This window comes from Oncorhynchus clarkii, chromosome 6, assembly GCF_045791955.1.
Source record: "Oncorhynchus clarkii lewisi isolate Uvic-CL-2024 chromosome 6, UVic_Ocla_1.0, whole genome shotgun sequence".
Lineage (NCBI taxonomy): Eukaryota > Metazoa > Chordata > Actinopteri > Salmoniformes > Salmonidae > Oncorhynchus > Oncorhynchus clarkii.
This window is the reverse complement of record NC_092152.1, coordinates 42,925,766-42,938,529: the sequence shown is the minus strand read 5'-3', so window position 1 is coordinate 42,938,529 and position 12,764 is coordinate 42,925,766. Positions and strand designations below refer to the sequence as shown.

The 12,764-nt window shown below is 41.3% G+C and overlaps 1 protein-coding gene across 1 annotated transcript in view; it reads right to left on the bottom strand.

The window, feature by feature from the left end:
* The window catches only part of LOC139411179 (collagen, type XXVII, alpha 1b), a 136,154-nt gene that overhangs the window by 66,046 nt on the left and 57,344 nt on the right, over positions 1-12,764 (bottom strand). Inside the window, exons 9-13 of the mRNA XM_071157097.1 lie at positions 12,041-12,094; positions 10,857-10,901; positions 8,075-8,128; positions 7,288-7,332; positions 2,070-2,123 (exon numbers count right to left, since the gene is read on the bottom strand). Coding sequence (XP_071013198.1) covers positions 2,070-2,123; positions 7,288-7,332; positions 8,075-8,128; positions 10,857-10,901; positions 12,041-12,094 — 252 coding nt within the window. The remainder of the gene's footprint in view (positions 1-2,069; positions 2,124-7,287; positions 7,333-8,074; positions 8,129-10,856; positions 10,902-12,040; positions 12,095-12,764) is intronic.

Here is a 12,764-nt window from a genome sequence, read left to right as displayed (position 1 = left end):
AATGATGTCACTTTTGCTGCTGGTGATTCTCTGATCCACCTCTACGCAGACGACACCATTTTGTATATATCTGGCCCTTCCTTGGACACTGTGTTAACAAACCTCCAAACGAGCTTCAATGCCATTCAACACTCCTTCCGTGGCCTCCAACTGCTCTTAAATGCTAGTAAAACTAAATGCATGCTCTTCAACTGATTGCTGCCCGGACCTGCCCATCCGCCTAGCATCACTACTCTGGACAACAGAATAGCATCACTACTATGTGGACAACTACAAATACCTAGGTGTCTGGTTAGACTTTAAACTATCCTTCCAGACTCACACTCGCATCTCCTATCCAAAATTAAATCTAGAATCGGCTTCCAATTCGCAACAAAGACTCCTTCACTCATGCTACCAAACATACCCTCGTAAAACTGACTATGCTACCGATCCCCGACTTTGACGATGTCATTTACAAAATAGCCTCCAACACTCTACTCAGCAAATTGGATGTAGTCTATCACAGTGCCATCCATTTTGTCACCAAAGCCCCATATACTACCCACCACTGTGACCTGTATGCTCTCGTGGGCTGGCCCTCGCTACATATTCGTTGCCAAACCCACTGGCTCCACGTCATCTATAAGTCTTTGCTAGGTAAAGCCCCGCCTTATCTCAGCTTACTGGTCTCCATAGCAACACCCACCCGTAGCAAACGCTCCAGCAGGTATATTTCACTGGACATCCCCAAAGCCAATACCTTGTTTGGCCGCCTTTCCTTCCAGTTCTCTGCTGCCAATGACTGGAATAAATTGCAAAAATCACTTAAGCTGGAGACTTATAGCTCCCTCACTAACTTTAAACATCAGCTGTCAGAGCAGCTTACTGATCACTGTACCTGTACATAGCCAATCTGTAAATAGCACACCCACCTACGGCATCCCCATATTATTACTTACCCTCTTGCACCCCAGTATCTCTACTTGCACATTCATCATCTACACATCTATCACTCCAGTGTTAATGCTAAATTGTAATTATTTCACCACTATGGCCTATTTATTGCCTTACCTCCCTAACCTCACAACATTTGCACACACTGTACATCGATTTGTCTATTGTGTTTTTGACTGTACGTTTGTTTATCCCATGTGTAACTCTGTGTTTTTGTCGCACTGCTTTGCTTTATCTTGGCCAGGTCGCAGTTGTAAATGAGAACTTGTTCTCAACTGGCCTACCTGGTTAAATAAAGGTGAAATAAAAAAATCAAAAAATGTTAAGTCCAGAGCTCCTTCATGGTGTGGAGGGCTGTGGTATAAATGATCAAAGACCAAACAGTGAATTGGCTTGTGGCATATAACTATGTAGCTAACGGTAACACTTAATAACTAACTATGTAACAAAGTCTCAGACTGGAATCATTATCCGCTCAGGACTCAGGAGTAGAAAATCTTCAGGTCTTACTTCCAGAAAGAAACAAGTAAGATCAAATGCAGTGCGAGGTCTACATATTTTCAATTCATCACGTGTGACTTATGTTTAGCATGTCTTTCCCCATACACATTTTGTGTGTGTGTGTGTGTGTGTGTGTGTGTGTGTGTGTGTGTGTGTGTGTGTTGAGTTAAGGACTGCCTGGAAGCAAAGAGCCATGGTGTGCAGGTTCACTACTTCAGTGCACCCATGAAGTGATCAAGCACTCTTAACTGCTGTATTGAAATTATGCAAATCAGTCATTCAAATTCTGTAAAGAGATAGTTTCTGTTGTTTTTGCTAATCATTGAATCCAAACAAAGGTATTAAATAAAGTAGACCTATGACTGTATAAAAACAACAAGAGAAACCTTCAAAAAGACATGCTGAACCTAAAATAGCATTTGTTTTCTCTTTGATTGAGCCTGCCTGAAGTGCCAGATGGGCAGTCATTTCACTTTTGGGACTATTCCAGTTGGTCCATTGTGCCAGGCAGACTCTACCAAGTGCAGCTTAAGTATTTGAAATAAACAATATAGGCTGTTTTTTGAACCCAGGTCTGGAGTGATGGACAAGGGTGTTCAAGGTGACAGGGGGAGACCTGCTGTTTCACTTACTGGGTTTCCGTCTGGTCCTGGTGGTCCCCGCTCGCCAAAGTCCCCTGGAAACCCCTGAGTAGACAAACACAGAGAGGAGAGAACAGACATGTTATCACTCTCTACAGCACAGAGCTGTTACACACCGTGGAAGAAACATAGAAACACAACAGTCTGCAACGCAGCAGGCAACCAAATAGCAGTAATAGAAATAGAATGTACTAGACCATAATTGACATGGCCAACCATTACATACCATTATTTTCCCAAACCCAGAGTTGACCGTGAGAAAATGTTCTTGGAATATTAGGCTTCCAAGTATTAATCACATTGGTGTGGCTATTATCCACAAAGCTACAGTATTCCATAAAGTGCACTATAGTGTTTTATGTTGCTTAACATTCAGTTCAACACGGAAGCAGATAAGAACACCGTGATGATGATCATAAATATACTCATAGTGGGTGTTTGTTAATGTATGATTAACACATTTCCCACTGTTTTGTTACTGTACATATTGACAAAATACACTGAACAATAATATAAACACAGCATGTAAAGTGTTGGTCCCATGTTTCATGAGCTGAAATAAAAGACCCCGAAATTTCCATATGCACAAAAATATTATTTCTCTCAAATTGTGTGCACAAATTTGTTTCCATTTCTGTGAGTGAGCATTTCTATTTTCCCAAGAAAATCCATCCACCTGACAGGTGTGGCATATCAAGAAGCTGATTAAACAGCATGATAATTACACAGGTGCATCTTGTGCTGGGGACAATAAAAGGCCACTCTAAAAATGCAGTTTTGTCACACAACACAATGCCACAGATGTCTCAAGTTTTGAGGGAGCATGCAATTGTCCACCAAAGCTATTGGCAGATAATTAAATGTTAATTTCTCTACCATAAGCCACCTCCAATGTCATTTTAGAGAATTTGGCAGTACGTCCAACTGGCCTCACAACCTCAGACCACGTGTATGGCGTTGTGTGGGCAAGTGGTTTGCTGATGTTGACTTTGTGAACAGAGTGCACCATGGTTGCAGTGGAGTTACTGGCAGGCATAAGCTATGGACACTAACACAATTGCATTTTATCAATAGCAATTTGAATGCAGAGAGATATCATGATTGTCTTGCCTTTCATCCGCCGCGATCACCTCATGTTTCAGCATGATAATGCACAGCCCCATGTATCAAGGATCTGTACACAATTCCTGGAAGCTGAAAATCTCCCAGCACTTCCATGGCCTGTATACTCATCAGACATGTCACCCATTGAGTATGTTTGGGATGCTCTGGATCGACGTGGACAACAGCGTGTTCCAGTTCCCGCCAATATCTAGCAACTTTGCACAGCCATTGAAGAGGAGTGGGACAACATTCCACAGGCCACAATCAACAGCCTGATCAACTCTATGTGAAGGAGATGTGTTGCGCTGCATGAGGCAAATGATGATCACATCAGATACTGACTGGTTTTCTGATCCACACCACTACCTTATTTTTAAGGTATTTGTGACCAACAGATGCATATCTGTATTCCCAGTCATGTGAAATCCATAGATTAGAGCCTAATTCACTTATTTCAATTGACTGATTTCCTTATACGAACTGTAGCTCAGTAAAATCTTTAAAATTGTTGCATGTTGCATTTATATTTTTGATCAGTATACATTGACATTCTCAAAACACAAAGTCAGCACTCAGTTAACAAACTCCATCCCCTTCATAGAGGTTCGCAGAATAAAACCCCAAGCAAGCAACAATTCAAGCTGCACCCTGCAAACAAGCTCCTTGGTCTCTTCATTCCTAGTAGACTGCGTGCGGTGGCATGAAATTCCATGGCTGAGTGTTTGGGAGGGCTCCATGCTGCGCTGAGCCTCGCTGGCAGGAGCCCTAACCAGCCTGGGGGCTGACTGGCCTGGCTCTAAATCTGCTGACTGGGCTCTTCCCTTTCCTCCTCCTGGCTCCAACTGTTCCATTATAGAATCAGAGAACAAGAGCTGTGATGCTCCGATAGGCTAGACTAAGGCTCTGGGAGGCTGAGGGTTCTGCTAGGCCACACGCTCAACGTGTGCTGCTTGTCCCGTTGCCAAGGTCAACAACAACCTGCTACTGCTTCAGCTTCAGTGTTCACCTTTCTCCACCACAGGAGACAAGCGCTGTAGTTAGAGTATATACTGTCTGCATGATGAATGGCACTATTAGTAGAGGTCTTCTAGCCCCACAGAGTGGGATGGAAAATGTAACATTAGATGAAGCTATGGAGATCTTACAGGCACTTCTATTACATGAGATATTATTCAGATGTATGGTCTAAATGTTTCTGTGGCAGGCAATCTTGAGTAAAGCATTAGTCAAAGATCTGGGGGAAAGTAATAAGCTGGTAATTGCTGCAGTGTGATGCCATCGAAAATGTGGAAAACAGCACTTCTCTCCAAAACTCCAATAGTACAGTCTATCAAGAGCTTAAAAGGGTTATTTAGCTTTCCCCATCGGATAACCCTTTAAATAACCATTTTTTTTTTGGTACCAGGTAGAACCCTTTTGGGTTCTATGTAAAATCCTTTCCACAGAGGGTTCTCCCTGTAACCAAAAAGTTTTCTTATGGAGACAGCCAAAGAATCGTTTGGAACTATTTTTTCTACGAGCTTACTAGTTTAAACAAAAAAATATGACTCCTCCTCAGCTCTTGCATTGTTTTTAACTCAAAGATGTTACTTGAAAGATTGTAGGTAGATTGTAGGTAGATTGTAGGTAGTATGACCTCTGCTGCGAGGTAATGCATCTGATTCCACATTTGATTAACTGTCATATGCAAGTGCCACTGAACTTCCGCTAGTTACTGTGAAAAGATGTTCAGAGGACTGAATGTAAAGAGGCAAAACTAGCTACTGAAGATGAGAAGCAGAAAGAGAAAGGCTGGTATGGCACCACAGAGACAAACACACATAGATGCCATCATCAAATGCTGAAGCAGCACTCTCCTCAACATCTATTGCTGTTCTCTGCCAGCTTTAATTCTTGTTCAATGACCATCATCAGTTTAATAAACCACTTCATCATGTACCATTGTAAAGCTATGCTTGGAAAAATATCTCTATTATATAAGTCATTAGGAACATCAGGATTTTCCATGTAAGCACAACTCAATATGTTTATGTGAGAATTGAAAATTCCCATGCAGGCGCCAATGAATATACTTCCCTGGTCTGTGGCTAGCTGCTCTGGAATTCCAAAACCAAAAGTTCCTTCACCACATTGCTCCAATGTAATGGACTTTGTAATAGTCTTTAGATGAACAAAATACAAAACACAGATATGCTCTGTGAACTACCCTTTGAATGAATGCCATTCAGATCTCAATGTTATCAATGTTCAACATTAAATTATTAAATAAATAAGTAGAACTTGGTGTTAATCATATGTAATTACATACACTGAACAAAAATATAAACGCAACATTCAACAATTTTGAAGATTTTACTGAGTTACAGTTCATATAAGGAATTCAGTCAATTTAAATCAATTCATTAGGCCCTAAATTATACATTTCACATGACTGGGAACACATACCTTTAAAAAAAGTAGGGGCATGGATCAGAAAACCAGTCAGTATCTAATGTGACCACCATTTGCCTCATGAAGTGTGACACATTTCCTTCGCATAGAGTTGATCAGGCTGTCGATTGTGGCCTGTGGAATGTTGTCCCACTCCTCTTCAAAGGCTGTGCGAAGTTGCTGGATCTTGGCAGGAACTGGAACACGCTGTCGTACACGTCAATCCAGAGCATCCCAAACATGCTCAATGGTAACATGTCAGGTGAGTATGCAGGCCATGGAAGAACTGGGACATTTTCAGCTTCCAGGAATTCTGTACAGAGACCTGGGGCAGTGTATTATCATGCTGAAACATGAGGTGATGGTGACGGATGAATGTCATGACAATGGGCCTCAGGATATCATCAAGGTATCTCTGTGCATTCACATTTTCAGCAATCAAATGCAATTGTGTTTGTTGTCTGTAGCTTATGCCTGCCCATACCATAACCCCATCATGTGTCACTCTGTCCACAACGTTGACATCAGCACGATGTCTGCCTTCTGCACGGTACAGTTGAAACCGGGATTTATCCGGGAAGGGTACACTTCTCCAGCCTGCCAGTGGCTTTTGAAGGTTTGCATTTGCCCACTGAAGTCTGTTACGATGTCAAACTGAAGTCAGGTCAAGACTGGTGAGGTCAACGAGCAAGCAGATGCCGTTTATGAGACAGTTTCTGCAGAAATTCTTTGGTTGTGCAAACCCACAGTTTCATCAGCTGCTTGGATGGCTGGTCTCAGATGATCCCGCAGGTGAAGAAGCCAGATATGGAGGTACTGGGCTGATGTGGCTACACATGGTCTGCGGTTGTGAGGCCGGTTGGACGTACTGCCAAATTCTCTAAAACGATGTTCGGAGGCGGCTTAGTGTAGAGAAATTAACATTAAACATTCAACATTCATCTCTAGTGGATATTCCTGCAGTCAGCATGCCAATTGTACACTCCCTCAAAACATCTGAGGCATTGTGCACATTTTAGAGTGACCTTTTATTGTCCCCAGCACAAGGTACACATGTGTAATGATCATGCTGTTTAATCAGCTTCTTGATATGCCACACCTGTCAGGTGGATGGATTATCTTGGCAAAGGAGAAATGTTCACTAACAGGGATGTAAACAAATTTGTGCACAAAATCTGAGAGAAATAGGCTTTTTGTGCGTAGAGAAAATTTGTGGGATCTTTTATTTCAGCTCATTAAATTAGGGTCCAACACTTTACATGTTGCGTTTATATTTTTGTTCAGTGTATAATCACTGGGATATTTGGCAATGGTGTCAATTGGTGCCATAGCTGTACTCCTTCCAACTCTCATCCTATATTTTCTAATTATATACTGAATAGACTATGGAAATATACAGACTTATGACTCAAGGGGTAGCCAGCCATCTCCAGAGTGAAAAGACAAATCTTCCCCTCTGGTTGTGTGGAGGTTACCACAACATAAATCACAGATGTATGGCTAAAGTCAAGAGGGCTCCATACACACTCAAGACTTCCTGTGAATAATAGACATGCCATGCCCACTAAACTACCCTAGACCTACAACTTCTAGGTATCAGAGAATGGAAGAAAATAACAGTTGATTTCAAAGTATTGGAATTGTTATAAAAAGGTATTTTGAGAGAAAACTTTACCGGCCTACCCATCTTGCCCTTCTTGCCACGATCACCAGGAATACCCTAAGGAGGTAGAGACAAATAGGGATGAAAGAAGGAAGGAAGGAAGATGAGGAAAGGTAGAAGAGAAGAAAGACCAAGAAGAGGAGACAAAATGTAAATAATATTTCATATTTATTTTACAAGTAGATTGGGAATGGTTCTTAAACATAGCCTACTAAAACCAATACAAATATCAAACACGTCCAAAGAGACTCTCTCTACTATACAATTTTGCACCACTGGACTGAGTCCTTCTGGGAATATGTGTCTATGAGTTCTGGTCAGGCTAATCCGAAGCAGCTCTTGCTCCAGCTCCTTAGTATTAGCTCCTGACTATTATCCCAAACAGTAGGGATGGCTGGAATTCCACCAGAGCTTGATCCTGTGCAAATATTTTGAGAAGGGCCTAGGGCTACTCCAGTCATCTCTTGGTGGTTTGGTGGAGCGTGCTTACTGGTAGCATTTCCTCCAGTGTAAGCACCTTCACTTCACAAGCGTTTAAACTCACTAAGAGTCACACCTGACAATCGTGACTGACAACTAATGCCCATAGGAGGGTTTTCAGCTATTGTGCATTTCCCCCCATAGGACTAAGACAGGTACAGTAGGGTGTTGTTTGCATTGCTAATGCATGAAGTAGTAGTAGTAGTAGTAGTAGTTACAAGAGGTAGAAATCATACCTTTCTTGGAATGTAATGCTTTTAGTGTCTTTGTCATATTCCTATTTTGAGTACTGTAGTAAGAGTTATTCTGGACTACTTACTCTCTCACCATCAGGTCCAGGAAGGCCAAAAAGCCCCGCGATTCCTATGAAACCCTGCAAAGAGAGTTGTGGAATTGAAGGGAAGGGAAAGGGGGAGGGGTGAAAAGAGGGTCGAGTTAGAGCATAGGAAAGAAGTGAAGAAAGGGATAGGATGAATGGATTGAAAGGGATTAGGGATGAGGAACAAAGAAAATACACATTAGAATGAAGTGCTATACATCTCTTCTTTGGTATCATCCCATCAGTGTTACTTTAGTCATTTTTGGGAGTTTCTTTTGGCTCCAGGCAGGTGGCTCTTCATGAAGAACCAAGCCTTGAGGCAAGTGTATATGCCCATGGACTGCATGGTGCTGCCTTCCACGATGTAGTCCAAGGGCACATACCCTCACGTCAGGGATCTCTGATGAGTCCGGGCCAAGGGGGCTGCTCAGGGATGGAGGGTGAGAGAGATGGAGGGAGGAGAGGGAGGAGAGAGGGGAGAGCAGGGGGAGTCACAGGGGAACTGAAGAACAATGAGTGATACAAATGTTAAAGGGAAAAATACATGAACTGGACCATGTTGAGATTCAGATTAGCTATACAAGCAACAACAACAACATCAGCAACAACACTTTACATTCAGGCAACAAGTGATTCAAGACAGTATTAAACAGAAAGCATTTCCTTGCTAATTGCTTGTACAGTACTTGAAATGTCTTGTTGTACCAACATCAAAACAACATCATCACAGAAAACTCAATTGTAATCATACCCAGCTAGCACATTTGGTTCCTTGGAAGTGGGAACATATGTTTTTGGTTTCACATTGGTTGTGGGAATGAAGCCATTTTCTGACCGGGAAACTGAACGTTTTTTAAACAGAAGTGAAAGAAGGCGAGAACAGAATTGAACATTTTGACTGTTCTGGAATAAATGAAAAAGTTAAGTTACATGGAGGTTCTGAGAACATTTTACTCTGGGATGTTTTATTAACACTCTGAGAAGGGAAGTTATATGTTATTTTTTTGTTTTTTTTAATAACTTCCTCAATGTTTCATTAAGACTTTTAATAACCCTACTAGCTTGTTTTGGGTTAACTTTTTGGAAGCACAGATGGATGTTAATTTCCTTAGGCATCAGTCATGTGAACAATTTTTTGTATTTATTGTGACACAGCATCAGTGAGATTTGAACACATCTGTTCTCTTTCCATGGAATTAATCCACTGCGCCACCAGGAGAGCGCTAGCATGCCATATTTATTTTATGCATACAAAGCTGTTAATTTGAGTACATTTTTGGTATTTTACCCCCTTTTTCGTGATATCCAATTACAATCTCATCTCATCACTGCAACTCCCCAACGGGTTCGGGAGAGGCGAAGGTCGAATCATGCATCCTCTGAAACATGACCCGCAAAACTGTGCTTCTAAACACCCGCCCGCTTAACCCGGAAGCCAGCTGCACCAATGTGACGAAGGAAACACCATTCGCTAGTTCTGTCATTGTACTAAAATTCCCACAGAAGAATGTTGTTTCTTAAAATTCTCGGAACAATTTAAGAACATTACTTTAATCAGAATCATGAGGAAACACGTAGGAAACGTTATGCTGAAGTACTGAAATGCCCACAGAAGAACGTTGTTTCTTAACACTGAACTATTAGTGAGAATTCCCAATGACAAACTAGTTGGAAAACATTCCTAGAACATTACCAACATTGAAATGAAATGTAACCATGTTTGAACTTTTAGGAAACGTTTTGTTAAAGTAATGAAATAACAAGAAAATAACGTTTTTTTTTGTCAAGTTCCTTAAATGTGTTAATAATGTTCCAAAGCCAAGCAACTATCCTTCACCATGTCCAGAAAGTTCTGGGAAGATTGTATGCAAAATAACCATAGGACAACTGCGCTCTCGCCATGCTCTAAGAACGTTATGTGCTAACTGGGTGGTGAGTTAACAGGGCTGTCTTGGACAAATGACATTTATATAATGTCTATTTTTATGTGATCACTCTGGTTCTATTGATTCATATAACATGCTTTTCACAGTTCATTTAACACAGCAATTGGCAAGAGACATTTGGAACAAAGTCATCTTCAGAGTGGTGTGTACTTTACTGTAAAAACAGAGGAATTGACTGTACGGTGTTTATCTTTGTCTGTATACACCTTACTGTCAATCTGACCTGGGTTCAAATAGTATTTGTTTTCGTTCAAATACTTTGAGCATTTGATAATATATGCCATTTAGCACAGACATTTTTATCCAAAGCCACTTACAGTCATGTGTGCAAACATTTTACATATGGGTGACACCAGCGGGAATCAAACCCATGACCCAGCCTGTCTAGGGTATCAGATGAATGGGTTCTGCACTTTTGGGACTCAATGAAGTGTAGCTAAATTATTTATAAGAAAACAATGAATACTTAAACCCAGGTCTGCTGTCAATCTGTTACATGTATATGTTGAGCATGCAGGCACTTTGGCTGACAGTGATGCTCTTTGGCCATTGAGAGAAGTCAACATATTCTAGTGATGACTGTATAGGCAGTGTATTTATACTGTAAGTAAACAGAACATGATAAAAAATCTAAACAAATAGGGCTCTTTTAAGTAAGTAGGTTCATCCTGTATATATCATTCCATGATTACAAAGAGCTAACATATCAGATGGATTGCACTAAAACACTTAAACAGAACAAACAGCGCACAAGACATATCTTGAAAAAAGGACGAACCATTTACAGTACAGTACAGAGGTGTTACTTTGTTCATGATCATTTGTCGACCACTCACCCGGACTCCTTTAGGCCCCATAATTCCAACAGGTCCAGGTAAACCCTACAGAAAAAAAGGCATAAAAATGACATTAGCAATGCATTTAGATAATGCGTTCCCCAATGCATACAACACTTTAAATGTACAGATGAAAGTGTAAGTGGATTGGACTTTGTGATGAGTGCTTTCACCATAATAACTGATTGACAACAATTGGTGTTGGCTAAATAATTCCAAGATGTATTTACCAGCATGCAGATCAGTGGAGTGATAGTCTCCATTATGTAATCTCGATGTAATCTCGAAGATGAGCAGACCTTAATGAACATGGACTCTATTTAGACTGTCTCAAGTGATTCACAGTCTACAGATGGAAAGGGGGTGCTAAAACCTAATCCATCAGTCTGGCGTGTGTATCTAGCTAGGGAGTTACAACAGTGTGTGCGAGTGTGTGAGTGCCCGCCCATGTGTGTGAAGTGTGTGTCTATCTGGGGAGTTACAACAGTGACAGAGTTAGAGCACCAAAGGAACAAAGACCCAGGCCTGAACTCTAAGCTATTATAAACATTGTGAACAAGCCAAGCTGAGAGCTATTTCCCAGCTGCACGTTTTTGTCGGCGGCTTTACAAATGTGCGTTCTGGAGAGTAGGGAGGAAGCATGTTTTACAGTGCAGAGAAACCCACATACTACTCAGCAATGAGGGACTTTATCAAATGTTTTCAAATGACTTTCTCAAAAGAGGCAGCGCTGAATGAAACTCACAGTGTCAGCTCCTAAAGACTGATGAAAAAGTTTTTGCATTGAGGGAGCAGATTACATTAATCACAGTTTAATTGCAGTTACATTACTTTTTCAGTAAAGGCATTGCTTACTAAGTAAAAGCCTTTGGCACTTTATTTTAGTCCAGGGGCACCAATAAGCAAACAAAAATGTGCAACCCTAATCCGCACACAGGTGCTCTTGACAGTCTTACACTTGTGTGTCACTCTTCCAAAGACTCTCTTTATTTCAATCACCTATAAAAGTCTCAACAGGTTGTACTGTTTCCATTCCCAATCCCAATACCAGTGCCACTCTCTAACCACTCACTGAAATGGGCTGAGTGTGTTTGGTGTGTGTAGCCCTGCTTAGCCTTTCTGTAAAAGTACTGTATGGTGTGTGTGGACCCTAAACCAACACTGCAACACTAGATTTACTGCACCTGCCTGCCAGGATAACCTTTGGCCCCTGGGCTTCCGTGTGCTCCTTGCTCACCCTGCAGAAAGAGAGAAAAGAAGGAGTGAGTGAGACAGAAGACAAGGAGTGAGACGAATAGCTGTTTCATGCCACAATAACTGTGTCATTCCAAATTCCAGCTTCCCTGGCCTTGAATTGAATCTGTGTAGTATAGGAAGAGAATAACGGAGAAAGAGGAATTAGGCACTTGATAAAGAGCCTTTGTGTGGTCAGCAGTGCGTTTGGAAGGCAGCAGAACCATTGCTGATATTGGCTATATCTACAGTATAGGCAAAAAATTGCCAAAAAATATCATCAATAGAAATAGAATGGCCGTCCCCACTCAAGTCAATGATACCATAATGGGTGGAATGGCGCCCAGTGCAAGTGTACACATAGGAGCAAAGCAGGAATTAAAATCAGGAAGTAAAAGCAGGAAGAGTTTCCATCAATATCTGCTCTGATTTCTTAATTCAACTCAATTCGACATAACAAAAAATACATTCCATTGCATGAGCCACATCAGTTAACATCATTTGAATGAACATTCTACATTACCATGGGCATTATTGCATCACAATACCAGGCAGCCATTGCAAGTGTACCCATTAGTTTACCAGTCAACTTGCCAGGGTTAGAGGTTCCAAGCCTGTTCTATTGATCTATGCGTGTGTTCGAAATTTCGCTCGGAGTGTGCTCTGGGAGTTTGT